Below are 26,526 nucleotides of genomic sequence, written 5' to 3' on the forward strand. Positions count from 1 at the left end.
GCGGCCACTCCGTGCTGCGTCACGCCGGGCGCGCCCGCGCGGGAGGAAGCTGCGTCACGTGCGCCCGCCTGCCCTGGCCACGTGACGCTGACGCGCGGCGCCCCCTCCCGCCGCGGGCCGTTGCCGAGGGGAGGCCCCTCCCCCGCAGCGCGGTGGCGGCGGCGCCGCCGACCTGGGAGCGGAGCAGCGGGGCCGCCGGGGCCGATGGCGGGGGACGAGCGGGGCCCGCGTCCCGCGGGGCCGGGTGACGGCGGGGGACGGGGAGGGCCGGGCGCGGCGGGGAGGGGGGGGGGGTCGGCGGCGCGGCTTACTGCCCCGTCACTCCCCCCTCCGCCCGCTACTGTCATGGCGACGGGGGAGGGCCCGTCACGTGAGCGGGGAGGGCGGTGGGAGGGGGAGACGGCCCGCGCCACGTGACGGCAGGGACGCGCCGTGGCGGTCCGTTCCCCTGTCACGTGAGGCGGGCTCCTTCCCCCTCCCCCGCCCTCCCAGCGCCCCGCGGCTTGTTCCGGTCACGTGCCCGCCCCTGCCCGCCCCATGGCCCCGGCGGCGGCCCGACCCCCGTAGCGCCCGCTCCCGCCCCGGGCCCCTCCCGCGCGGCCCGCCGGCAGCAGCCAGCACGCCGGCCCGGAGCAGGTCCCCGCCACCGCCCGCACGGTAAGGAGCCCGCCGGCGCGGGGGACGGGGAGGCGGCGGCGCCGGGCACTCTGCGTGCGTGCGTGTGGTGTGTGTGTGAGGGGCAGCGGGGCCCGATCCGCCTCCCGGCCGCGCTGCCCCGTCCCTGGCGCTTCCCTCCCGGGTGCGGCGGGGCAGCGCCTGCCGAGGAGCGCTGCGGCGGGCCCGGCGTCGCGCCGGTGCCGCGGCGGCCTTTGGCCTCCCGCTCTTCCTCCCTGCCCGCTCCTAGCCGCGGCGCCGGCGGCCGCTTAACGGCGGCGGCCTGGCGGGGCCGGGTATGCCGTGAAGGAAGGGACCGAGAGGCGCGGCGGCAGCCGCCGGTCAGCGCTCCCCGGGGAGGGGGGCGGCGGGAAGATGGCAGCGCTGCGCCGGCGGGATCGCGGCCGGGGGGCACTGGGCTTCACCCGAGCGCTTGGTCGCGGCTGCGGGCGAGAGACAAAGAGGTGCCTCCGCACCGCCTTCCCGGGCCGCGGCCACCTTCTGCCGGGGACGCCAGACGTCGGACAGACCCCCCCACCAGTGCCCTGCCGGGGCCGTACGGGGCGTCCCTGGGGCCGTTTCGCCGCAGGCAGAAACGCTACACGAAGCGCCGGTGATGCGAACGGTGGAAGAATGCCGGATTGACCCTTCAGGCGGGCTCAGGGGTGCAGACCGTGGGTTCCTTCAGCTCGCTGTTGTGCTCGCCGGTGTCCAGGACAAATGGCACTTCTCGCAGCTCCCCGTTCTGCTGAGCTGTATTCCTCTGACAGGTCCGCTGCTGCCCCTCGGGGTGCAGCTCTGCCCGCTCCCGGCCCCACCCAGAGGTCCCTGGGCTGTGCGGCTGAACCGTCGGGGCCCGGCTCCATGCCCTGCCACTGCGGTTCAGTCCGGGCCATTAGCGTAGATATTCTGCTGTGAGTGGAAACCTAGCAGCCAGGCCTGCATCAAAGCTGTCAGCGCTCACCTGCCAGCCCATGCCTACCCTGACCAAGTCAGGATTATTAAAATGTGTAAAGGTTTCCTTTATTTCTGCTCAGAACTCGACGAAACCACATGGGAAGAGACTGGAGTGGAATGCTGGTAATGGAGAGCATTCAGAACAGGTGTTGTAAGGAACAGAGAAGAGAGGTATCTGGTTATAAAAGTGGTTAGGAAGGGTTGCTGCGTTAGAGGAATGATTGCTGTTGGAATTTGATGGTATTTCCAGAAGCTGCATTCACTCCCACAAAGCTAGGAGGGGAGGGGTTATAGGTGGATAAGCAAACAGGACCTTTTTTTTGTTTGTTTTATGCCAACACTGAAGCTTCCTGATAGACCTGGCCAGTTGTAAACTGCAGCTGAAATTAACATCTTCAAGACAGGCTTGATGATGTCATACCCCATGGGTTGGGGCTACAGATTGATACAAGTGCTTTTCAGACTATTAACCATCACTTCAAAAGCTCTACTGCTGGAGAATTTAAAATAAACTGTGTCTGACCTTCCTATTCTTGAAGATACTTAAACCAGAGAGAGGTCTGTCTTCCAAAATTTGTATCTGAAGAACTCTAATACTGCTTCTTTTAGCAGCAGATTAAAATTGCCACTTAAAGATGTAAAATAACAGAATTTCTCCATACACATGTTGCAGTTCTTGCCCCTTTGAGTAGTAGTGTCATCATACACAGCACTGATTCCTGGAAACTTCAGTTGTTAAATGTAGAGAGGTTATGAGATTTGGGCAGGCGTGAATAGATCATTGATGGCTCTCACCATTCTGCATAGTAAGCCTTAAGTGTCCAAAAAGAAAAGGACTGGTGTGCTATGTGTGCTTAGCAAGGACACAGCCTTCCCCTCTGCAGTGGGTAGGAGACCGTCCTCATGCTTTTCTAGCAGCTAGGTGAAATTTCTGTTTTAGAATTTTTCCTGTACTTCTGTAACAAGAAGCCATCTTGTTTTCATTAGTGAAAGACGGTAACTTTCCTAAATCCTGATTATTAATATTTTTTTATTCTTTCTGATGTACCGTTCAAAAGGCAGCTCGGGGTTTTCTCCATTTTGGGTAATGCTTACTGTGCTTGTGAGTTGTATCATCCTACTGCCACCATAAATTACTGCATGAAAAAGGAAGCACAGCAATGACATAAATAAGAACAACACTGAGCCAGTGCGTTCACCCTCCCAAAAGGTAGAATGTGCCACTTGTGGGATAATTGTGCGTTCACAGATTGCACGCTGCAGGGTACTGTGCTAGAAGTGCCGTGGTTGTAAAGGAGAATTTGCTAGCTGCTGATCATTTTCTTCCGTAGTTGAAAGACTGGTTGTAGGTGGGTGAAATAGGATGGTAGAAAAGCAAAGCAACTTGCATCAGAATGAGCCTGACTATGGAAATACTTTCCTTTTTTTTTCTGTTCAGTACAGGTTTAATTCCTTTGCGTTCTGTGGCTTTGTCTCTACTGCATTGGATAATAATGACCTTGAAGGACTGTAAAGTAACAAAGGGAGAAAAAAGTCAAAATCCTGTCTTGCATATGTTGAGGTTTCTAGTCTATTAGAGTCTGTGGCCAGCTGCCTTTTTCCGGTAAGGATAAGGTGCTGATGAGAGACTACAGACCTGCAACAGGAAACTCTACATAAAATGGTAGTGCAAATAGCACTGAAAGAGAATAATGCTGCTGGGGAGACTGTAATGGATTATGCTAGGAAACGGTCCTGAAATCATGCCATGCAGTTTTCTTTGAGAGAGAGGTATTAGCAGGGCTGCTCTGAACGTGGCACAGCGTGTTCTAATGACTGCTGCAGTGGTGCTGATGTGAAACCCCACGTTCAGCTCAGCATCACTGAAGTCTTTGGCAAAGCTTTGGATGGCTGAAACGATGAGGGAGCAAAGCTTAAGTGCAGAGCCCTTTTGCCATTAAGTTTTTCCATTTAGTATTTTACTTAACTCATTTTGGAGATGGGTTTGTAAGACTTTTGCTGAAGAGAATGCTGTGCTACTGTCCAGATTGTCAGAGTGAAATAACCTATCTTGCTGCTGTTTTTTTAAAGAAAAAAAAAAAGTATGTGAATTTAAATGCTTAGAATTATCATTTTGTGATAGCTACTAGTAGTACGATAGCTGATGCAGGTTGCTGTTTGAAGTTTGATGCAGGCCCCAGCAAATATTACAGGTATTCTAAAGCACATGAAACACGCATATCACCATTTGAAAATACTGTTTTATGTATCAATAGTAAAGTTTATGATGTACAAAATACAGCAATTGGACAGACTAAACATTTACAGCAAGCATACCAAAGACATAATTTTCTGATAGGTATATGACAGTATGTTAATAGAACGTAGTCATACTTGCGGTATCCTTAATCTCTTGGGAAATTTAAGGCTGTAGGGCAAACCTGTAGAGAGGAATGATAGTGACTGCTGGGCAGAAGAATGCAGCAAGTATCAAAAGGCTTGTTGATGTGAGACTGGTGACAAAATTACCATTGTGTTTAAGTAGGTCCCTCGGACTTTCGGGGAGAGGGATAGGAAACTGGCCAGCTGGAATCAAGTGTACAAAACATTGTTCAAGCCTTGGGCAAAACCCACCACGAGAAGAACAGGAGTGTAACTGGGCTACCTGGTCTTTAGCACAGAGAACTGAAAAAATCCATGATTTTTCACATACCTTGTATCCTTCCCTTTTCTGAAATGACTTAACATCTGCCATTCACACTGAAGAAGGGAATTGCTGCCAAATGCCAGAGGAGATTTGGAATTTATGTCATTGCTTAGCTTTAGTATTCTTCTGAACATTAAAACAGGAAAATTTGGTTATCAGTTTAAATATAAGATTTGCAGGTCTTTTACTGGGGCAAAAGCAGTATCAGCAATATAATTAGATGAATTATTTAGGTAGCTGGCAGTATTTTGGTTAAATAAATTTGCTGATTGCACTGACAGAGGGGAGCATGTTTATCTGGGATGTTTCAAAAATTATGTAGGCATTAACGAGTAAATGTGGGTTGTAATATAGATAGGAGTAGTGAAGGAGTTACAGCAAAAATAATTATACTAATCAGCTCAACTGTATGTTTTTAATAGCTCCTTATAGCCACAATGGCAACGTCATCTGAAGAAGTGTTACTGATTGTAAAGAAGGTACGTCAGAAGAAGCAGGATGGAGCTCTCTACCTTATGGCTGAAAGGATAGCATGGGCACCTGAAGGCAAAGACCGATTCACAGTCAGCCATATGTATGCAGACATAAAATGTAAGTGAACACTTTTCCTATTCCAGCTTTGGTAAGCAGTATTTTGATAAACATTTAAATACAACCCAAAGCTTATTTGCCATAAAACGGTAGTAGGTAAGTTAGGAAGGTTGCAAGGGTCTGGAGCTTTGACTAGGTTATTCTATGTAGCAGCAGAGACAGGACCATGGTGAAGTATCGCCAGTTTATTAAGGATGCTACTGCAGAACTTCTGTAGTCTTCAGATGTTTAAGTTATACTGCATTTACTATTGACTTTTGATAAACTTCTGCAATAAATTGAACACAAAAATAATCTACGCCATATGCCTGTGGAGGGAAGGGTGGGAGGAGGGTTGAGGAAGAGTATAGGATTTTCAGGGTCTAACACAGAAACTATCTGGCATGTCATCTGTTAAACTATGCATCTAAAGCTGTTTCAATTTTCATATAAAATGAACCTCGCTGTTTTATTTTCATCCAACAGACCATAGCTTCAGAAGTGCTAGCTTCTGTAGTTTGCCCTAACTGGTAACATTCCGAATAAGCGTTTGCTGTTGCAGTAGCAGAGTACTTGCAAGTCAAAACTGAACAGTAAATGTCTATAGCATGCTGCCTTTCTGGCTCCAATTATTATGTGCTCATATTCCATGTGCTGTAATGCCAAAGAAGGAATAAAAAGAGAGTTGTATGCATCACTTGGTAAAGGTTTAGTGATTATTGCTGTTTAAAGTCACATACAAGTACTGCAGCATGATCAAAAGTGTGTGTGATGAATCAGAACAAATATGCTGTTTTCTTAAATACGAATGTGATAAGGAGTTTAAAAGCTCTGCTCACCTATAATAATCAACTTTGTGAAGGTTTTATTTAGCTATTTACTTACACTTAAGCAGCTTATATTTTAAATATTTACATGTAAAGGCATTGAAATCTTCTTAACTTAGATGAAAGATGCTCTTTTTTGTCATCTGAAATAAAAAAAAGGGGGGGTATTTGTAAATTTGTAATAGAGATGACGATTTAGTGGTGACATCTGGTTCCTGTCCCCCTGTTCCTTACCCCTGGAGAAAGGGGTAAGATTCAGAGTTAGGTTAGTGCCATTTGCAGTGCTACACTGAAGTCAATATAGCACAACAGTCCATAAACATAGTTGTTCTAGCCTCTGCTCCCTCTGGTTACGAGAAAGGAAGCAGGAGTTAGGTTTTTCTTATGAGTCATGAGGGTGTAATAGCACCTTGGAGGCATTGGTGATCGACTTTGGGAGTACTAATGGCTAAACATGCTTACCGCTCCACTTGAAACCAGCATACCTTTGCTGTCAACAGACATGCTGTTACCCCACCCTGCATCTGCTTTCTTACCACTTTTCTTCTGTGGGAACTGGTCCAGCTGGAAAAACAAAAGGGGGTTACTTTTCAGTGCATCAGTTCCTTGGTTCAGCTTGCTGCACAAACGCTAACACTAGTACAAGAAAGGCAGCAGGAAGAAGTGGAAAGGGGGAATGAGGTTGTCACCTTTTAGCAGCAGCCTGGATTGGTACGAGGTTAAAGTGTCCAGGTGATGACAATAATTTGCAGCAGTTTTCTAATGGAGGACGTGGGGAATGCAAAGATGAATCAGGGCTCCTGAGCAGTAGCTGAAGGATACTGAGCAATAGGCTACTGGTGTCCATGTCTTGAGTCTTAGAGAGAACAAGGTGCAGGGTTCAAACTAATTTAAGGGGAAGACTGTCTGTTCCACTTTTGTGGCTGGAATTCACACACAGGATAATGGTATTTAATTGGATGATGAGGATAACTGCTTATAAGCAAATACTCTAGGGAGGAGAGTTTCTTGTATAAGCTTACTGTCTGTTGCTAATTAATACTCTCTGTGTAATCTAGGTCAGAAAATCAGTCCAGAAGGTAAAGCTAAAATTCAGCTTCAGCTAGTATTGCATGCAGGGGACACAACCAACTTCCACTTCTCCAATGAAAGCACAGCAGTGAAGGAGCGAGATGCGGTAAAGGATCTTCTTCAACAACTGTTGCCCAAGTTCAAAAGGAAAGCTAATAAAGAACTTGAGGAGAAAAACAGGTAAAGGGAAAGGAGCCTTAAAGTTTTTTTGTTTTTTTTAAATTGTTACATAACTATAGTGTATTTCTGCTAACAGTTGTTTTTATTGCAACATCGTTAGCGATACGGCATTTGTTTCCCTAGTAAAAATCTCTCCACTTTCAATTTAGAGGCAGTTCCTTGAGACTTACGTAACTGTAACGTGCTGAGACTATACTTGTGTTCTCAGTGACATGTTCTTGAGGTGCAAAGGCAGCCAGCCCAGCTGCCACCCAGTGTTTGTCATCCATGGCTATGAGATGAAAGCACCCAACTGGCAGTCTGTCTCTTTAGTCTTCTTAAGATTATATTTATCAGTTAGAAAAGCTGCTTGAAAGATTATTTTTTTTCTTTTCCAGAAGTTCCCTCCTTCCTTGATTTGTGATTTATTTTTTTTTTTCCTTTCCCTTCCCTCCCTGTATAACCTCTCCCCCCTCAAATCTTCTGTCCTGGTATTTTATATACTCTACTAAATTGCTTGTTTGGCATACGGGATGTTTATTCTAAAAAATGTTTTGAGAAGATGTTCAGGACCTAAGTCCTTTTCCCAAAAGAACTTTTAAGATATGCTTCCGTTCCTTTAAAATGTTTGTGTTAAACCAGTCCTTGTGGCCATAGAGCACCCTTCTCTGCATCTCCCCAGATGAGTTGCACTTAATTCTAGGATCTGCTGTGAATCCTGTATATACTAGCTTCCATTTCCAAAGACTGTTCTAGTTTTGAACTTAGGTAAGTTAAAGCTAGATTTTTCAAAACATAGGAGCATTGACTCATTGGGCAGATCAGATCTTTACAAGGAGATTTTCCAGCAGAAGAGCAAGAGCCCTTGTGCTGGAGCTCTGGCACATCCAGGATTAACTGGTTCCAGTACTGCAGCAACCACTAGGGTCTACAGCAGTGCAGACTGCTTTGGCACTATTGCCATACTAGTTTCTTTGTTATGTGCCTTATTTTTAACAGTATTACTACTGAGTACATGGGCAGTCTTAGCTCTGAATATTTGTATCCTTAAATGGAGTTTTACAGTATTATGCCATGCAGCATTAAGAGCTTTTCTAGTTACAGAAAAGCCAGAATCTCTGCACATACTCAGTCACAGTCTGTTCTTTTGATGATTAGAAGTCCAAGTCTAGTGATGGGGCTTCATTAGCTTAATTTGCAACAGATGAAGCAAAAAAGTTTCAACCTGTTCTGGAAAGGTACTACATCCAGAGTCCCTGCGGCGCTTCCTCCATTTATTGATATGTGGGGGTCAGGTGTGTACCAAAATTCCAAGTTCTAATGAAATAATTAGTGACAGACTGCTTCCTGCTGCACTGATTTGTAAGAATTGCCACTAATCCATATTTGTACCAACAAGAAAAACTGGAAAAACTTTGGTGTTTAAAACATAATAGGGATGTCCTGCCACAAAGTTTTCACTTCCACCTCATCCTACTTCATCCTTAAAGTAGCTACAGACTTTAATTCAGTCCAGATTGCAGTTTATCCATGTTCTTCCCTAGACCACGTACTATGTATTCATAAGATTCCTATTTTTTTGTTTGTTTGCAAATGATCAAGACCCTGAGGTACATGCTAAAGATTGTTGAGGTTATTGGCTGATTGTGAACATGCATGCGCGCTTCCCTGAAAATAGCCTAGTGGGTTTCAGATTTGCTACACAGCTGTATGAAAAGCTGCTTAAACATGAATTAACTGAAGTTTCAGGTGCATATATCCTTTGCATTTTAGATAGTAAGGGTGATACTTGATATTTGGATGATAACTTTCATAAACATTATTCCCTGGTGGAAATGGTGACACTGCATGTTTCTGTAGCACTTGTGCTGCATGTGATAGTTAAGTGATGAAGATCCTACTGTCACCAACAGAAACGTAAATGAACAAACAACTCGGGGTAATGCATGTTTTAAGGTATCTTATCCCATGCATATTTTGTAATCTGTACTCTTGCACTAGAACAGAGACCTGTAGCTACTGAATTTTAAGATCTTAAACAAGAATTGGATAGTGCTGAAATCTCCTTTTTTTCCCCCACAAGACCTTTGTTATGGAAGTTCAAGAAAATTCCTTGTGCTTTTACAGTTCAGGAGACTCCAGTCCTGGACGTGCAAAGACACAAGAGCACCATAGAATATTTTAGGACAAGACATTAATTCCACATTAACTTTTTCATGGGCATTACTGTCTTCTAGCATTTGATGCTATTCCTTAAACATTTTTTAGTCCGTCCTTAAGTCTTTTGAGACAAATATAGCTATTAAGATTGGTTGTTTACACAATCTTGTTAAGAAATGCACAGCATTTTGAAAGAAAAGTTGGTTTCTGTTCATTTTATGAACTCATGTTAGTTGTGGAAATCCTAGTGATTTATTCTGCAGCATTTCAATTCTATTCAATACATTCTTTTACCAGAATGCTGCAAGAAGATCCTGTTTTGTTTCAGCTCTATAAAGACCTTGTTGTGAGCCAAGTAATCAGTGCTGAAGAATTCTGGGCCAACCGTTTAAGCCTGAATGCAGGGGATAATTCTGCAGCACCTAGTAAGCAGGATGTGGGCATCTCTGCAGCATTTCTGGTATGTTGAACCTCTAACTTAAAGGATTTTAGAGCAAAAAAATTGGGGAAAGAGAGAGTTCTGCTTATGTACTTTATTCCCATATACTTTAATGTTGTTCTTCCCTGGTTCCTCAACTTAACGTCTCTCTGCATGTTAGTTAGACTATTGCAAAAAAGTAAAGGTTTTACACAAGCCTGCAACCTCAAAATTTTGTCAGTTTAAGATGCTCAATTTGAACTTTAAATTGACAGTAGGCAGATGTTGTTTATACTGCTGCTCTGCCTTCTGTAAAACAGGAATAATGGTGAACTTAGTCACTAGATTACAGCGTATTAACTCAGTAAGTTACAAAGAGTATCTGTTGCAGCATTGACATGCATAAATGAAGCTGCAGAGACTTTCCACACAAAAGGTTTTATTCCCTCCCCAGTTTTTTTTAACCACTACTTGCTTTCAGCTACTTGAACTACTTGTATATCTGAAAGCTCGTTCTATATCTTTCCCCAACTTTCAGTTATGTTACCCATTTGTAGAAACCATGCTTCAGTAATCTCAATGCAGCCTAAAAGTAATCTAGGCACAATCTTCAGATTCCTCCCAGAGAGACATGTTTCTCCTTCTGCAACAAAATTCATACAGATTGACTCTTTAGCTGGAATCCCACTTCCACCTTTGTAATGACTGTGCACACATCAAGGGTTTGGGAGGGAAAGAGGAGGTGGGAGTTGTTTTATGACTTAGCTGCTGTACAAACGCTTGTTTTTTCCCCCTAGAAACACCTGAATCAGTTACCAAATGAACTTAATTGCTCTGATTTCCTGTCTCGCATTATTCTTACACCTTAACATTTAAAAAAAACCCCAAAACAAACAAAAACCACAACAACAACAAACACCCCAAACCTTCAAAACTGAAGCTTTCTTAAAATAACTGGTCGTGTTTGTGTACTCTGCATTTGTGAAGAAGAAAACTTCAGATATTTTTGTGTCCTAGTTGAAGTTAAAATAACTATCTGTCTGTGCTCAGAATAAGTGTTTCTCTAGGAAGAAGGTGGTACAAAACCTAAAGTTTAGGTGTACAGGAAAAGGAAGAAAAGAAGGCAGTACATGCAACCATGTACTTTTTCCTGTTACTGAGAATTAGACTGAGCGCTTGCTTGCTCCAGAGCTTTCTAAAGAGATCACTGACACCTAACTTGCAAGTTCTGACTAAGGCTTACCCTCAATTTTTAAATTCAATATCATTTATCAGTTATACTGAGATGCTTTTAGTGTATAAGGAAATAAGGCGTAAGAGCCATAAATCCATTTTTGTCACTTCATTATCATCACTGGTTATTCACTAGCTGAATTGTTGAATGAACAACAAAAGATTAGACATATATAGTAAATATTGCCTATTTTTACTTTGAAACAAGGATATATTAAACTAAGCATACCTTCTTTTGACTGATGGAGTGGTCTTTGCTTTTCATCTTCTAAAGCTTACAGTCTACTTGTGGAATCATCCCTTAAGTGGCATGTAGAATAATTAATGCATGCTCTTTTATTTCTCATTCTAAAAATACTTATTTATGATCAAATATGCTATGGATTATTGGAGGAAGAAGATTATTTTATCTGCAGCAGAATTTGATTGCAAGATGCTAGCTTTTTTCCTTCTCCAGTTACAGAAGGTATTCAGACACGACTTTTTCCTCCCTGTATGCTTTGTCTTAGGCTGATGTACGGCCTCAAACAGATGGCTGCAATGGTCTGAGGTATAATTTGACTTCAGATATCATTGAATCCATATTTCGAACATATCCTGCAGGTAAGAATACTGCTTTACATAACAAATACATGCATTTAAGATTTGTTTTTTACTGTCTTACTGTGGGAAAACTAGAATGTTAGTCTGAGCCTGGAAGCATAAGGGACCATATCTTCAGTCTTCTGGATGATTTTCCCTGCCTTGTTTGAGGGATGGGAAGAAGCATGTGTTAAAAAATGCTTTTGAAATGAAAACTTGATTTTGCTAAATGAAAACATTTTAACTTGTTGCATTGATTATTTTTTTCTTTTTTTAAATTGTGAGTAGATATTTGGTTCCCATGATACTCTCCTACTCAGCATTTCATACTTGTTATTTTTCATGAAATCACCTTTGGGAGGAAAAGAATCTGATTTCCATCATTGGATTGAACTGCATGCACTGTATTGAACACTGACACTGGTTCGTTTTGGTCCTAAGTTAAAGAGACTAGATCCATTCTGAGAATAATTAGAACTCTGGCAAATCACACTTGTGTTTGCAATTGAAATTACAGTATTCGGACCGCTGTTACGTGCATTTCTTTTCAAAGCATTAGCTAGCATTGCAGGGCATAAAAGAGTACCTGTTTGCTTATGCTTAACTACTGCATTCTCTTACATTTAATCGGCGTGAATGAAGACAGCATTAGACAGAAAGCATGGAAGCAAGCAAGGAAATTTTAACATAAAATACCATATTAGGATTTGCAGAACAGTTTGTAATAATTATGGTTTTTGTTCACAGTAAAAATGAAATATGCAGAAAATGTTCCACATAACATGACCGAGAGAGAATTCTGGACACGATTTTTTCAGTCTCATTATTTCCATCGGGACAGGCTCAATACAGGCTCAAAAGACCTCTTTGCGGAATGTGCCAAACTGGATGAAAAAGGTAAGCTTTTTGACTTTGTTACTGCAGTAGGCTGCTACAGTCTTAGCTATATCATAGAGCACAACAGTCAAGAGGTATATCTAGTAAACCTAGCAAAGCTGAAGGCAAAAGTTTTCTTATGTCCATTTACTAGGCATCTTGTTTGTCAAACTGTAAAGTGAAAGCTACAGATTGTCATTGGAAGTTAACTATTGGCTTATTCTTAGCATGTTTGGTAGTGAGTGCATTTCTTGAAACAAATTAGCCTTTGGAAAGTGGTAGCACTAGAAGTACTCTTTATTGCAACTAATGCAACAGTAAATCTGTGATAAATTCCATAATGTGCTATCATCCTAGATTGATTATGCTCTGCCATCAGTTACTATGGAATAATTTTTTTTACATAAGGCTTCATTTTGTGGTATGTGCACAATTTATAACAGTTATCGTTTTGTTATAGATCAGTTTTTAGTAACAGACAAATATGGATCCTGTTTAAGATTTTCCAGAGGAGTTGCCATCCCTGTTGTCTGTCAACCTTTTTAATGTGAAATCTTAAAATATTATCTGACTTAAGTTTTTATTGAACTTTTGAGGTAGGTTTGTGATGGTACAGAAATGTGGAGAGTTGAGATCGCTTAACGCCACTCCTTAATACGTATTCTGACTAATGAAAGCATTCTATTAGGAATCCACAACCCTTCACAAGTAAAAGCTATCACCAGATATAAATTACCATTCTACCCAAGACAGGGTAGCAAAACAGTGCCAAAATTAGAAGAAACACACAATTAAGGCTTCCCAGTTCCCACTAATACAACTAATATAACTGCATCTTCAATTTTTTTTTACCAAACAGCATTCAGCGATATGTAGAAGTTGATAAAAACTGCGCTAATTAGTAGGACGATCTTTTACAATAACTTTCCAAGTTTATGGCTTATTTTAAATGGAACTTTGAAAAGGGTTGAAAGTTTTAGTCACAGTGATACTTGGGCATCTGCAGAACCTTTGTCTTCTCCTTTTAAAGGTTAAATATAATCTAACAATACCACAATTATTTCTATTTGTTTAGATACAGTTTTTCATGGTTTTGTCTTTGTTTCATACAGGGTTAAAAACAATGGTGTCTCAAGGAGTAAAAAACCCTCTGATAGATTTAACAGCTTTGGAAGATAAAACATTAGATGAAGTAAGTAGTTGGCCAAAAAAACCAAACCACCCCCCCCTTAGTTTCATTTAAGGAGAAAGTGGGTCCTTCTCCTGTTAAAATAACTACAAATGCTAATTGTAAAACGCATCACTTACTAGGCTGTTGCAATGGTTGGGTAGTCAACATTTATACAGTTGTATGTGTGTAAAGAAATGGAGACTGTGCCTGTGGACCTGTCTGTCTGCCTTAGTGTGCTGGGTATAAAAGCAGGACTTCTCTTTTTTTAAAGAATTATTATTTCACTTGGATGGCTTTTTTGTCTAAAATGGACTCTCTGGTTTCTTCCTACCTTTTAGAAGCTGTGACAATGTACAGAAGAGTAGCACAAAACAGGAAGAAGTCTTTGCATTTGTTCTCACTTTGAACATTGCTATTTGTTCGATTCAGCTTAATTTTAAGGACACTTTATACAGTTTTCTGTGTTTAGCTTTAAATACTGTGTTTTGCTAAATATATGACTAACTTGAACTGTTACCTGCCTCCAAGTACAAATTAAAACAATTGTTATAAATGTGAAATGTGAATATATTTCACCATAATGGGAAATAACTTAGATGTACTTTTCTGCCATTGATTTAACTTAAACTTTTGAGTTGTAATTAATAATGATGCTGCATTTCTAAGCTGGGGTGTTGGTTTTTTTTTTGTAAGAGTTGTACAAAGCTACCAGTCTGAAACTGGACTAGGAGTTTAGGATAGGTATGTTTGAAGTGCTGTGCAAACTGCCCTAGTTTGCTTTTGAGGCTGGTTAACTGCAAGCATGAAACCAAGCATGGGGTAAAGTGAGTTGCCTTCAGCCAACTGGTAACTGGGGAACACTGCCAAAATTAAGGCTTGAGGTTTTTTGAATTCCTAGTGGTATCACATCCTCCTGACAGGTGTCATTTAGCCTGTGGGCTGCTGGTGTCCTACAAGATGTTAGAAAGAGTTCAGTAAAACAATTGCTTGCTCTTACTTGCCATCAATGCCTGTCTGTTTTGTGCAGATGATCCTTAAATTTTTTTTAAGCTAGTTCTGTTTTTACTTGGATCACGGTCTTATAAAACTATCTGTTTAAGAATTTTTTTCTTCTCTCAGACACCTCTAAACTGCCAAGTGTTAGCAGAATAAAATAGTCTATGGAGACTTTTCACAGTACATAAAGTGATGGTGGCAGGAAGGCAGGAAAATACTGCTTCAGATGATGACGCAGTATTGCTCAGTAAAGTTCAGAGGAGGTGGCATGCAGGCTTCCTGACTGAATGGAAAACAGAGAATCGTCCTTCTGGTTTTGGGGCAGGAGGTAGCTAATGTTGTTTTCTTTGTAGGGCTATGGTGTTGCTTCTGTGGCCTCTACATCAAACGCCTCAAAATCCGCTAGAGAAAGTAGCAATGCTGCCATTATAAAACGCTTTAATCATCATAGTGCCATGGTCCTTGCAGCTGGCCTCAGGAAACAGTAAGTTTCAATGTTGTGTGAAAGCTTTTTTGTAACATATGTTAAGGATTTTCCAAAACGAAAAATACATCTTCAGTTATTAATCCAACCTTTTCTTTTAATTTTTGCGAATAAGTATTTTGCTCTAGAAATTAAAATACCTTTAGGTTGCATTTTACTTTATAAAAGTTCTTCAGAGCTGTCTGAGATGACAAATGCTATTTTTAGCTGAGTTGTTGTCATACAAAGCAGATTAAAAAGGAAAGAATGTTTCTGCCTTAGTTCTCTAGCCCTGGTGAAGGCTGCAGAAGTAGTATTCTGTTTGCTGTGTGGAGGTGAGGTCTGGTGCAGGGAATTCCTATTGCCTGCCTTCCAGGAGCAGGTCTGCTGGGGCTTCTTGTAGTGGGGTGCATGGATGTAAGTAAATGAGGAAGCAAAAGAACAGTGTGGCATGGGTGGATCAGATGAAAGATTCCTCCAGTGCAGTACCCTGCCCCTGACCAAAAAAAAATGTTATCAGCTGGTTACATGTATTTACAGTAAACTTCACAAATGAAACCTCTTCAAGAGGCATGAAATGGGTTTGATGTGAAGTCTGCTTTACAACTGGTTTATAGACAACCACTCTCCCCGAATCCTACAGACCTTACCTGTGAGAGATCTTAACTAAATACTTTCTTCTGTGTAGCTGTGCTCCCTCCTGTTCTTCTGTCATACCCAAATTGAACAGTGGACCTTAAACAATCCCTTCTGGGTAATGTGTTTCTGTTTCTCAGTTCAGAAAGAGACAGAATCGTATAGGTTGGAAAAGACCTTTAAGATCATCGAGTCCAACCGTAAACCTAACACTACCAAGACCACCACTACACCATGTCCATAAGCACCTCATCCAAACGTCTTTTAAATACTTCCAGGGATGGCGACTCAACCACTTCCCTAGGCAGCCTGTTCCAATGCTTGATAACCCTTTCAGTGAAGTAAAATTTCCTAATATCCAGTCTAAAACAATAGCTCTCATTCTGAAACAGTAGTGTCTCAGGGCTCCCATAGCTCTGCTAATACCTGGTTGGCATAAGCGTGTATGCAAACTGTTTCTAATTTAGGTGTGATTTTGCTGTGTCCCACTTGCATTGTGGGCATGCTACTATTTCTGAAGAGAGGAAGAAGCACCCTCCCCTGCTGTTGAATTTCCCCCTTGAGAAACAGGGTTATTTGAAGAGTTGATTCCATCTAGATCAACTTCTAGAAATGAAGACATAAGGGGAAAAAAGTTGATATACAGTATGTGAACATGCATATAAAATTTTTGAAACAGATATATTTACTTTGTCTCTAGCTTGTATCTTAAGTTTCCTGTGAGATGAATTCTTCTTAATGCTGTTTCTCTATTTTAAGAGAAGCACAAAACGACCATTACAGTGAGACCAGCAGTACAGATGGAAACTCCAGGGATTCAGATTTCTTTCAACCACCAATGAAAAAGGTATAAAGTTAGCTGATGCAATTCTATTTGAATGGAACTGGCAGCTCTGTCTCTCAAAAGATTGCTGAAGGTTCCTTACTTGTTTTATGACGCACCTGAGGTGATACTAATTTAGCTTTGCGTAGAAGTATATAGAATAAGAACCTGAGGGCCTTTAAGAAGCTTTGTACCTCTGTTAGTAAACACAAATGTGTTACACCTTGAAGTATTGTTCTGTTTATCTTTTCAGTGGTGCCCAATGAAAGTAAAAAATTTCCAACATGCTTCTGATTGGACCCAGAAATCTGGTTCTTTTCATTCACTGCAGTTCTATTTTTGCCCACCCTCCCCCCCTACTTTTTTTTTTTTCCAAATGCCTGAAAACTTCTAGAGAACATCCATCTGAAAGGGATATTGGTGTTCAAGCACCAATATTAATCTATCGAGTGTATTGTTTGTAGAGGGGATAATTAAACTGGCACTTAAGGTCAGAAGCTGAAGTGAGGTTAAACTGAAAGCGTAGTGATGCCTGGTGCACTGAAATACAGGACAACAGCCTGTTTTAGACTAACCATAGCAGATCACAAAGTAGAAGAGTACTGTAATTGCTACAAAACTGAATTGAATACGCTTGCTAGAGTTGACAGCCTAAACAGAAAATGCCAAGGGGACCCACAAATATACTCATAAAACCTGTGTATATTGTGAGAAAAGGTTGTAGAATACACATGTTGTTAAATGTTGAGGTAGTCAACAGCTTTTACTTTCCTGAAAGCTGCATTTTTTACTGGGGAGTAAATGATATACCAGGACTAGAATAAATGTGATGAAAAGAGGAGTGAAAGAGTAGCATGAGAGTAGGAGACTTCAAAAGTAGTTTTCTCATTGTACAAACCTAATATCACTGTGCTGTTACCTCTGCTAATGCTCTAGCTCTACTGTCACCAAATTGCTTGGGTAACTATTATGGTTTTAGTCTTACACTCTTGCATGCCAGACATTAAATCATTACTATTTCTGCTAATCTGGAGATAGATGGACATAAATAGAGAACACAGAGAATGATCTACATATAGCAGAGCACTTTTTGGAAGGGGTAGGGACTGCAAGTTTTGGCCAGAATCTGCAGAAAAAGTGGTGGTGCCAAGACTTCCAAATTGCACACTTTAAACAATATTGGGCACCGCTTCCTCTGGAGGGTAGATGTGAACCATTCCACACTTTCACTTTCTTTAAGGTTTTAGTAACCCTTCTGCTCAAACTCAGTGAACTGGAAAAAAGCACTAGATGCATCGAATTGTGTCCTCATTAGTAATGTGTATAATTATTTGGCTTATTTTAGGTGAAACTGCAGGAGTCCATTGAATATGAAGATTTAGCAAAGAATAATAGCATTAAAACTATTGCACTAAACTTAAAGAAGTCTGATAGGTAAGTTAACAAAATATGTATGGCTATTTCAGCATATTAAATCTGACAGGTCTCTCATCACAGCCTGCACAGAATCAGCTGATTTAGTCTACTTGTGCCACACTCAAGTGTATTTAGGCTAAGTTTAGAAACCTAATATGAACTCCTTCATAAACCAACTTCCAAGTAATTCCCATTTAAATTTGTATTTTGATTTCATCTTGCTTTTCAGCAAGTTAAGTCTCTGTAAGCCTACTTGAAGGGCTTTGACATGTAATTTCTGTCAAAGTCTAACAGACCTGTATTCACAGTTCAGCACTTTCTTGCAGCTTACAGTGGAAAAATGTATGTGTTACATGTGAAAATATATACGATTCCAAGGAAAATCCACTCCCAGGCAAAAAAAAAAGCGCAATCGGGATAGTTTGGACTGCTCACTGGTCTAGTATTTTTCTCGTAATAGTCCTCTTGTTTTCTAGACTTTTGAGTTTGAGAACCATAGATGTAACTTAAGTGATACCACAGGAAAGAGAACAGTTCTGAGTGTGCACCCAACTTCATTTAGCTTAGTTTCAATTTAAAGTGGTGTGAATTCTTCCATTCTAATGATATTCCCGGAACTAGGCAGCACAGATAGCTTTTCATTAGCAAAATGACACTCACAGATTCAACAACAGAAGTTCTCTTATTTTGCTGCCATACCATCCCAAACCCAACCTCTTCCCATGTGGCAGTGTATTTTAGTTTGTCAATAAATAAAATTTAGATAGTAGTGTCAACAGCTGCAAAGCATCTAAAATTGGAAACATTTGAAGAACTGTCCACTGACTTTGGCCTCTCTTTTACCAACATTCCTACTAATACACTTTTCTCTTTCATTTTCTCACCTCACAGGTATTATCATGGTCCAACTCCAATTCAATCACAGCAATATGCAACCAGTCAGGATATAATTAATTCTTTTCATAGTATTAGGCAAGAAATGGAAGCATATGTACCCAAACTAACTCAGGTATGGAAGAATACTCAAAATTCCCTTCTTGATGTTAGCACCTTGCTTTCTATACAATTTTGTGTCTCATGTCTACTGGAATTTTAATTTTTCAGGGTAAACTCAATTATCTCCAATAGTTTTATGTTATTCAATTTGTTTTACAACTTTAGGCGATACCTTTTGAGCTATTGTGTTTAAAATCTGAACAATAGGAAACTGAGTTATTGCTGATATTCAGAGTTATATTCTACTGTTACCATGTTCTTTTGAGGAAACGGTAAAGGTATAAAGTAGATAAGCAGGACAGTCATGCAACATGAAGCACAGGCCAATATTATTGATCCCACTCCCTGAAATTAGGATGTAATGGTCTAAGGAGGTCATAGTAAGCAGGTTTATAACTGAACGGGTCTTTAGCTCCTAAATGCACTTAGGTAGGATGTAGATCTCGCTGTGGGCTGCGCAGAAGCTCTGTCCTGGCAACTGGAGGGCAGCATAGCCATGTAGCCAATCTCCCCAGGCAGCATCTGAACTTCCTCTCTTAGTAAACCTAGATTTGGCCTCAAGTAAAGCAGCCACAACTGTGAATGTGTCACATTTCTGTATAGTAATTCTCTGTCTTATTTCAAAGTAGCTACACAGCCAGTTCACATACTAGGTAAAGAAAAGGTTTGTCTGTCTGTAATTAATTGGAGAGCTTTCGCTGAAAACATGAGCTATAGCCCTTAAAGGCACTGTGTCTAATTCTGGAGAAGAGCAGACTCTTCACCAGAACTTTCATTGTATCTGCTCAACTGTATCTTTGCCATTGGAGTTCAAATACAACTTATTTTAAAAAGATTTTGTTGGAAAAAGTGATCTGAAATATTTGTTCACTCTCTCCCTTCAGGTTCTTTCAAGTGGTGATGCTACTAGCACTATTGCAGTCCTGTCACCTGGAGGAGCACTTATGCAGGGTGGAACACAGCAAGCCATAAACCGTAAGGATTTAGGATGTATAATACTTTAATCTTATCTTATTGCATTATACAGCAGTACCTGGCTTGCTGTTTCATCTTCCTCTTAGAATTTGTTACAGTGATAAAGGAAACTATGGAAACATGTAGCTGGAGTAAGACTGGGTTACAGCAACAATACAAAAGCAACAACCCAGCCACACCACGAGGGTGGTACTGGCTATACCAGTGCTGAGGCAAGTGAATGAGAGAAAATTTTACAGAGCAAGTGATGAAGGATGCACTTGATACTAAGTCCTCTTACAGATAAGGGGTTTTGCTTGGTCAGCATTACTCTTTTCTGATTTTTTTTTTTCCCCCCTGGATTTTAGAAAATAAAGGCATACTCTGGGAAAGCTCTAAGGAGGAGAGGCCTAGATAATTGTCTGGAACTAGGTTTTTTGCACCCTGCATTTAAGATCCACAGCTTGCTGTGAAAAAGGACAACTTTCTTGTAGACTGCAAGGGCAAAACAGACAACCCCTCCTTCTCACATCTCCATTCAACCACCCATTTCCCTGTTGTCCCATTCCTGCCAGTTTGAGTTCCTTTCTCTTTAGTGTCACAGCAGATGAATCCCTGTTCTCACAAGGCAGGGTTTATAAGAGTTTTCCAGTTTAACTTGTGTTACTTGGTCTGAAGAGCAGCAGAAACTAATTCAGATAGCTGAAAAAAGCAAGCATGAGTTCTTTATGGTACTGAAAGAAAAGGAGTCAGCAAGCAGTAGTGAGGCTTTCTTACCCATCCCAGTTGACATACTGGGTGCTACGCTCCACTTCTTTGAGCCTGACCACCACTTTTTTTTTTCTTCCCAAACAGCCTCATCCTAGAGTTTGCTATTCACTGTTCAGTTCAGTTCACTGTGCTCCTGTCATCCTTAATGACTGCTTGTGCTTTTTGTCTTTGGTTTTTATGACTGTGGTTCCTTCCCTGTTCTTGAACCCTGTCGCCCTTTCTTCTTTAAGAGTATCTGGGATACAGTTCACTGTTCCTGCCTAGATTTTTCATCTTCCACATGCCATGACCGTATCCTCATTGTCAATGTAAGAGAGAGGGAAAAGCTTGCACTATCCACCACACGGTATTTAGCACTGTGCTGTGAAGAGAACAAGGTGCTGGTCCTAGAAGCAGTACTGCCACACTGTTAGAACAATACAAATATACTGCTTCTAATCCTGGATTAAATTTGGTGTCCATTCTTTGCCTGGCATAGGTCTCCCTATATAATATACAAGTTTCCAAGTATATAGCCATAAATAGTGGCTGACCTGATCTAATACTGCGCATAGTCTTACTTCAGGTGTAAGGCACCTCAGCGTTCCCTCCCAGCCAACCTTTCCGTGACTCTAGTAGAAATGTATATTGCTGAACTCCTTCATTAGCTTTACATTCTCATTTTTCATATGACAGTTTTGAGCGATGTGACAGAATCTTTTTCCTGTTGCAGAGATGGTGCCAAATGACGTTCAGTCTGAACTAAAACACTTGTACGTGGCAGTAGGGGAACTGCTACGACACTTCTGGTCCTGCTTTCCTGTTAACACGCCATTCCTAGAAGAAAAGGTAAGGCAGAGCTTCCTAGTGTGGCCCTGGTTATGATGTGGCCAGATTGTGGTATAGAATGACTGTCATTAACTTGAAGTATAGAACTAATACACATGCTTTAAATCAGTGCAGCACTTATTCATCCCTAGAACTGAAGGGTCACAAAACAATGTAAGACATTACTTTTTTCAGCAATTCTGCTGTTGCTATTGGTTAAAATCATCCTTGTCCCTGCATGCTTTTTAGCACCCTTCAGGAGCAGTTGCTGTAGGCTAGTCCCAAACAGCGTGGTCAGCTATATTCCAGCTGCAGATTTCTCACTGCCAATTTAACACACACCAACTAAAGCCCCCCCCCCCCCTTCCCAGCTCTTGGACATAACCTCTGCAGTGACAGTTACAAGAAATTTTTCCTTATTCTTCTATCCATTGCAAAATCACTCAGTCATAGCTTCAAAACATACACTGCTTTTTAGAACAAAAGCCTTCAAGAAGAGATGTCTATCTACAACCAGGTATATGATTGTTACAGTTTTTCTGTTGCTGTTCTTTCTTTTGACCTCACATGGATCACAAAGATAAAAATTTGCATTCAGATATGTTGGATTTTCTGCTGCAAAACATGGCCTGAAAATCCATGGTACGGTCTTTGCTTGAAGCAAAAAAATATGTTTTTGTGAATATCTTATCTATAGTATTTACTGACAAAGTAAAAATTACCACAGTGGCACAATGCACTTTCAGTCATACAGCACTTGCCTCAAAAATAAATACGTGCTCGAGAATTGTTAGAGACTGATATTTTAGTAAGTTTTCTTCCTCAAACTATACATACTTAAAGTAGCCCCCAGAATTAGTTACAAGGTGTTTTCTTGGAGAACAATTTGTTAAAGGAAATGAAACTTCTGTGCAAGTGATTATAATATTGGTTTCTGTGTCTCTCAGGTTGTGAAAATGAGGAGCAATTTGGAAAGATTTCAGGTTACAAAGCTCTGCCCATTCCAAGAAAAGATTCGGAGACAGTATTTAAGCACAAATGTAAGGAGAAAATACTTTTTAATTACATGGGTGCATGTTAATAATTTGAATTGTAATTATCAGAGGATGGTAGCTTTGTTACTTCTCATCCTAGGGCATTTTAAGTTTTTTGTTAACTAGGAAATGGGCAGAGGGAAGTTGGGTACACAGTTAAGCATGTCTTCTGTCCCTGTATAACTTGCTGAATAATACCAGAAACTGTCAAGAACTATAATTTGAAAATACCCAAGTGAGACAACAAAAATGGGAAGTAATGTTTCATTTTTCACTTCCACCATGAAGTAAAACTGCAGCAACTTCAAAACTGTCTCCCACCATGTCAGACTTGAAGTGTCAGAGTAATACTGGAACAGACACCACAATGAAGTGTCACTTCCCTGTGACCTTCTCAGCTTAGCAGCTCTCTGAACTGCTCCCTCTACAGATAGTTTGCAGTAGAGCCTCAAGGTCCTTTCTCTCTTGATCTGGCATATCTCTCTGATTTTAGTGGGATTACTCTTAGTGAATAAAAGGAAGAATCCAACTGAGTATCTGATCAAAGGGAGGGGAGGGGATCTGTTTTCCAGTAGCTGGGACATTTTTTTTTTCCTTCTTAATGTTTCAGTTGATAAGTCATATAGAAGAGATGCTGCAGACGGCCTACAATAAGTTCCATACATGGCAGTCCCGGCGTATGCTGAAGAAGACGTGAAAATGCATGCTGTACAGGTTTGAGAGCAAAATCTGCAATAGGTATAGGAGTACAACCTAGCATATGTGCAGATCTTATAGTTGTTGCAGGAAGACCTGCAAGCTGTGGACTTCTGGAAACGATGCTAACTGAACTTGCACATTTTTGAAAAAGAACTGAGATTAAACTTGAAAACTAGGGAGAAAAACAAGGAAGAACCAAAACAGAAGAGCTGAGGCGCAAAAATATTTAAAAGACACTGTTTACTGCAGTTACTCAGGAACTGCTTTTGATTTGCATAAAGAGCTGCTTTCAGAAATAAAAAATTTAAAGAGGGTGTATTACTAAAATCTGTTTTTCTGTCTAATTTTTTTTTAAAAGTGTATGGCACAGGGTAGAACTCAAAAGTTTTTCTTCACTGGATTCTGACATTTTATTGAATTCTGTTTGTACTTTCTGCAACAGTTTAACAATGATATTTTAAAATATAGCTGAGACTGTTTTTTGCTTCAGACATCTGGGAGAGTGTAGCTGTCAGAAGACAAACTTCTGCCATATGTTTCCCCACCAATTGGAAGCAAGAGACGTTGCACTGAAAGCTGTTTATGGTCTGGGGTCCCTAAAGGCACATGGGGGCAAACTTTTGCCTGAAGTCTTGGATTTTTATGCAGAATTTTTTCAGCCATCAGTTTTGCATGTTTTCCTTTGGGTGCAAGTGTGTGCTACTGCAATTTTTTTTTTAAGGTGGCATTTATTCTGAGGAGAGAATGCATTTTTAAAAATGAAATTAAATAAAGTTTCTTACAAAAGAAGTCATTTATTTTCAATTGTTAGACATTTTTTATTTCTTCTTTTAAATGTGTTTTCCTTCACTCTTCCCTTTTGACTGTTACACTATTTTTGGCGAATTGATAATCATTGCAAAGAGAAAAATGTGTTATTTACACAATGTCCATAGATATTGGGAATCTGTGCCATACTTTGTTCCAAATAGAACCAGTTCATAGTTTCAGACCAACTTGTCTTGTATTAAATGTGACTTAAATGCAAAGTAAACCTGTTTTCTATAATATATGCAGTTTAACAACATCCTTGTATTTTGTTGTCATCTTGACTGTACTAAAGCCCAGTATGGGCTACTGAACTTTTTTACTTCTGACTAAATGTGACTGTTAAGAGTGTAAGATGCATTTACTACAAAGACAAATCAGAGTGACAATACGTATTCAAAGCAAGCACAGCAGTGTTCAGTACAGCAGAAGAAATTCCCATTCGCCTGCATGATGGCTTAATACTAGATTTTGCCACCATTGGTATGATGCTAAAACATGATAGTATGATGCTGGGTGGAGAATTCTTGCAAATTCCTACAGAAGAAAAGATGTATTTGTATAGCCAAGTCTGTGCTTGTTCTGTGCTGCTGCTCCATTTATGCAAGAGGGGGTTTTTCTTTAACTGATGCGTGGAAGTCATAAGCTTCTTTTTACCCAGTGTTTTTGGATTTTTGTATTCTGCTAATATTTTGGTAAAAGCTGAGTTTCAGTTAAGCATCACTGTCTGCACCGAAATTCTGTTTGGAAATGTATGCATATTGTTAAGCCTAGCTTCCCTGTCTGCTTTTGCAGATAGATGCATGATACCTGCTCTGTGATGTTTATGTGGTTCTGCTACAAGAAATGACTGGGCTCAACAAGAGAGACGCCCATTATTTTTGACAGGGTGAAAATGTCACTAGGAATAAACAGATGTATATACAGCATTTGGGGGATGAGGTGCACATCTTGTCAAGAGTTACCTCTTGTGATAAATAAACTGTTTCTCTAAAAATTGGCTTAGGGTATGGCTTTATTAAGCCTAATCCTCTTGTAAGTGCAGGCAGCTCCCAGAAAGAAAGGGTAGTTTTGTTCTCCCCCACTCCAAAGCATGGGATCTAGCAATTCTGTGGCCAAATTTCAACTGTTTAGTGAAAGCTGTAACACCTTTCATCATATCAGAAGGCTAGGTTGAAGAAAATATGTCTGATTCATATTCTAACTGTGCCTGAAGCTATGAACAACGCATTTGAGTATTAGACTGCGCTGAGACTTCATTAAAAAAAAAAATCATAGACAGGAGAGTTTTGAATATGGAACTAATTCACCTTTGATTTGAATCAGTATTTAGTGTTCCTGGAAACACCGGGCAAAATGGTTAGCATGGTGGAAAAGTTTCAGTGCATCACAAGAGGATTTTACAGTTCAAAGGACTGTTGTTTATAATCATTATGGGGGATGGTGTTGCAATAGCTTTAAATTATTATAGCGATATCAGGCTATCAAAATGTACCTTAATTAACAGAACTGGGGGGGGGGGGGGGGGAGAGAAAGAGGACTATGATACTAAATTCAAGTTTTGCCTAGAGACTGTACAGGCAAGGCTGCTATGCACTTCATACTGCTTTTTCAGGTATTGTGGCAATAAGGCACAGGCCCCTCCTAAAGTAAGGGAGGTAAACTAAATATTTTCTTCTACATTGTGTTCCCCTTTTCTGTAGCATGGTCCAAAATCCAGGTTCATTCCTTAAGTTTTGAAACTGAATCATCATGCATTATATTACTATTGGAATCTTTATACTGACTTGTATTTTTAATGAGAATTCATAAAACTTGTATCATTGGCATTGATCTAAGATTTGTAGAATAAACCCTACTGAATTCTAAAGTCAAGTCTTCTCTAATGCTTAGGCTGTGTTTTCTGATGTTCAATTAAATCCCAAACAGGCTCCATTCAGGTCTAAATTGAGAGCTGTGTATAGCGCTAGCTCAGCTGTTCCTTCATACTGGTAGAAGAGGTCAGGAGCAAAAGGGTTACAATACAGTTACTGTCAAATTATTTCATTTTTAGGGGTCGAGAACTCTTTCTGCTGCACAGGGAATCTACACCATTACTAGTGCTACTGTGCCTCTGTTCCTGATCATATAAAAGCCAGTTTAAGTCTCCAGGGATTAGTACTCTGCTTGTTCCATATATTGATCTAGCAGCTGTTGGTTCAGGAGAGCTGCACAGGCTGCTTTGTCAGCCATTCAAATCCAAGCTTTGCTAGTAATGGAGAAAGGATAACTTAAAGCAGATGTTAACACAAGTCTGGCTCAGCTTATTTGTGGGCTGAATTTCAGTAGATGAAAATACTCAGATGCACCACAAAAAAGGCTGGGCTACTTCTCTCTCAACAAGAGCTCTACCCCAGTCAAGGATGGGAAGCGACATCTTTCCACTGGAGCCATTCCTACAAGTAGTTTCTTGCACGCTCACAAGAGTAGCTCTTTAAGCAATGATCTTCAGCTTCCCAGTGTGACAAAGCACTGACCAAGGTCCTGTGCTTTCCCACATGGGTGACTGTCCCCACCACCCCTTTGTTTAACATGCTTTTTTTACAGCTACAACTATTTTCCCTTATTTATACTGTAACTACATCCTTACAACTTCTATCATGAAGCATTGTTATTAGCTAGAAAGCTTACCTTATGCTTTGCCAAAACTGCTATCAAACAGCTGCTTTATCGAGAAAGTCGCTTGTATAAGCAGGGGAGGTGACCACAAGAAAGCTTATG

General features: G+C 40.8%; 1 protein-coding gene across 2 annotated transcripts; it reads left to right on the forward strand.

Annotated features, from left to right (window-relative positions):
- The first annotated feature begins 368 nt into the window (after positions 1–368).
- GTF2H1 (general transcription factor IIH subunit 1) lies at positions 369–25,614 on the forward strand. Of its 2 annotated transcripts, XM_072865448.1 has the most exons (16): positions 369–657; positions 1,244–1,377; positions 4,720–4,888; positions 6,753–6,945; positions 9,382–9,544; positions 11,245–11,338; positions 12,065–12,214; positions 13,306–13,385; positions 14,714–14,844; positions 16,219–16,306; positions 17,628–17,716; positions 18,590–18,707; positions 19,579–19,669; positions 21,132–21,247; positions 22,174–22,266; positions 22,871–25,614. In XM_072865448.1, the coding sequence occupies exons 2-16, from the start codon at positions 1,375–1,377 to the stop codon at positions 22,955–22,957; spliced, it is 1,665 nt and encodes a 554-aa protein (XP_072721549.1). In that variant the 5' UTR covers positions 369–657; positions 1,244–1,374; the 3' UTR covers positions 22,958–25,614. The 2 variants fall into 2 exon arrangements, with proteins under 2 accessions (XP_072721549.1, XP_072721550.1); XM_072865449.1 differs by lacking the exon at positions 1,244–1,377 and having other exon boundaries at positions 372–657.
- Positions 25,615–26,526: the final 912 nt, after the last annotated feature.

This window comes from Ciconia boyciana, chromosome 6, assembly GCF_034638445.1.
Source record: "Ciconia boyciana chromosome 6, ASM3463844v1, whole genome shotgun sequence".
Taxonomy (NCBI): domain Eukaryota; kingdom Metazoa; phylum Chordata; class Aves; order Ciconiiformes; family Ciconiidae; genus Ciconia; species Ciconia boyciana.

Excerpts from the sequence above, each read along its gene's own strand:
- GTF2H1 (XM_072865448.1), top strand. Across the intron at positions 11,339-12,064 it reads ATTTCGAACATATCCTGCAG|TAAAAATGAAATATGCAGAA; the intron begins GTAAGAATACTG and ends TTTTGTTCACAG. Across the intron at positions 14,845-16,218 it reads GCAGCTGGCCTCAGGAAACA|AGAAGCACAAAACGACCATT; the intron begins GTAAGTTTCAAT and ends CTCTATTTTAAG.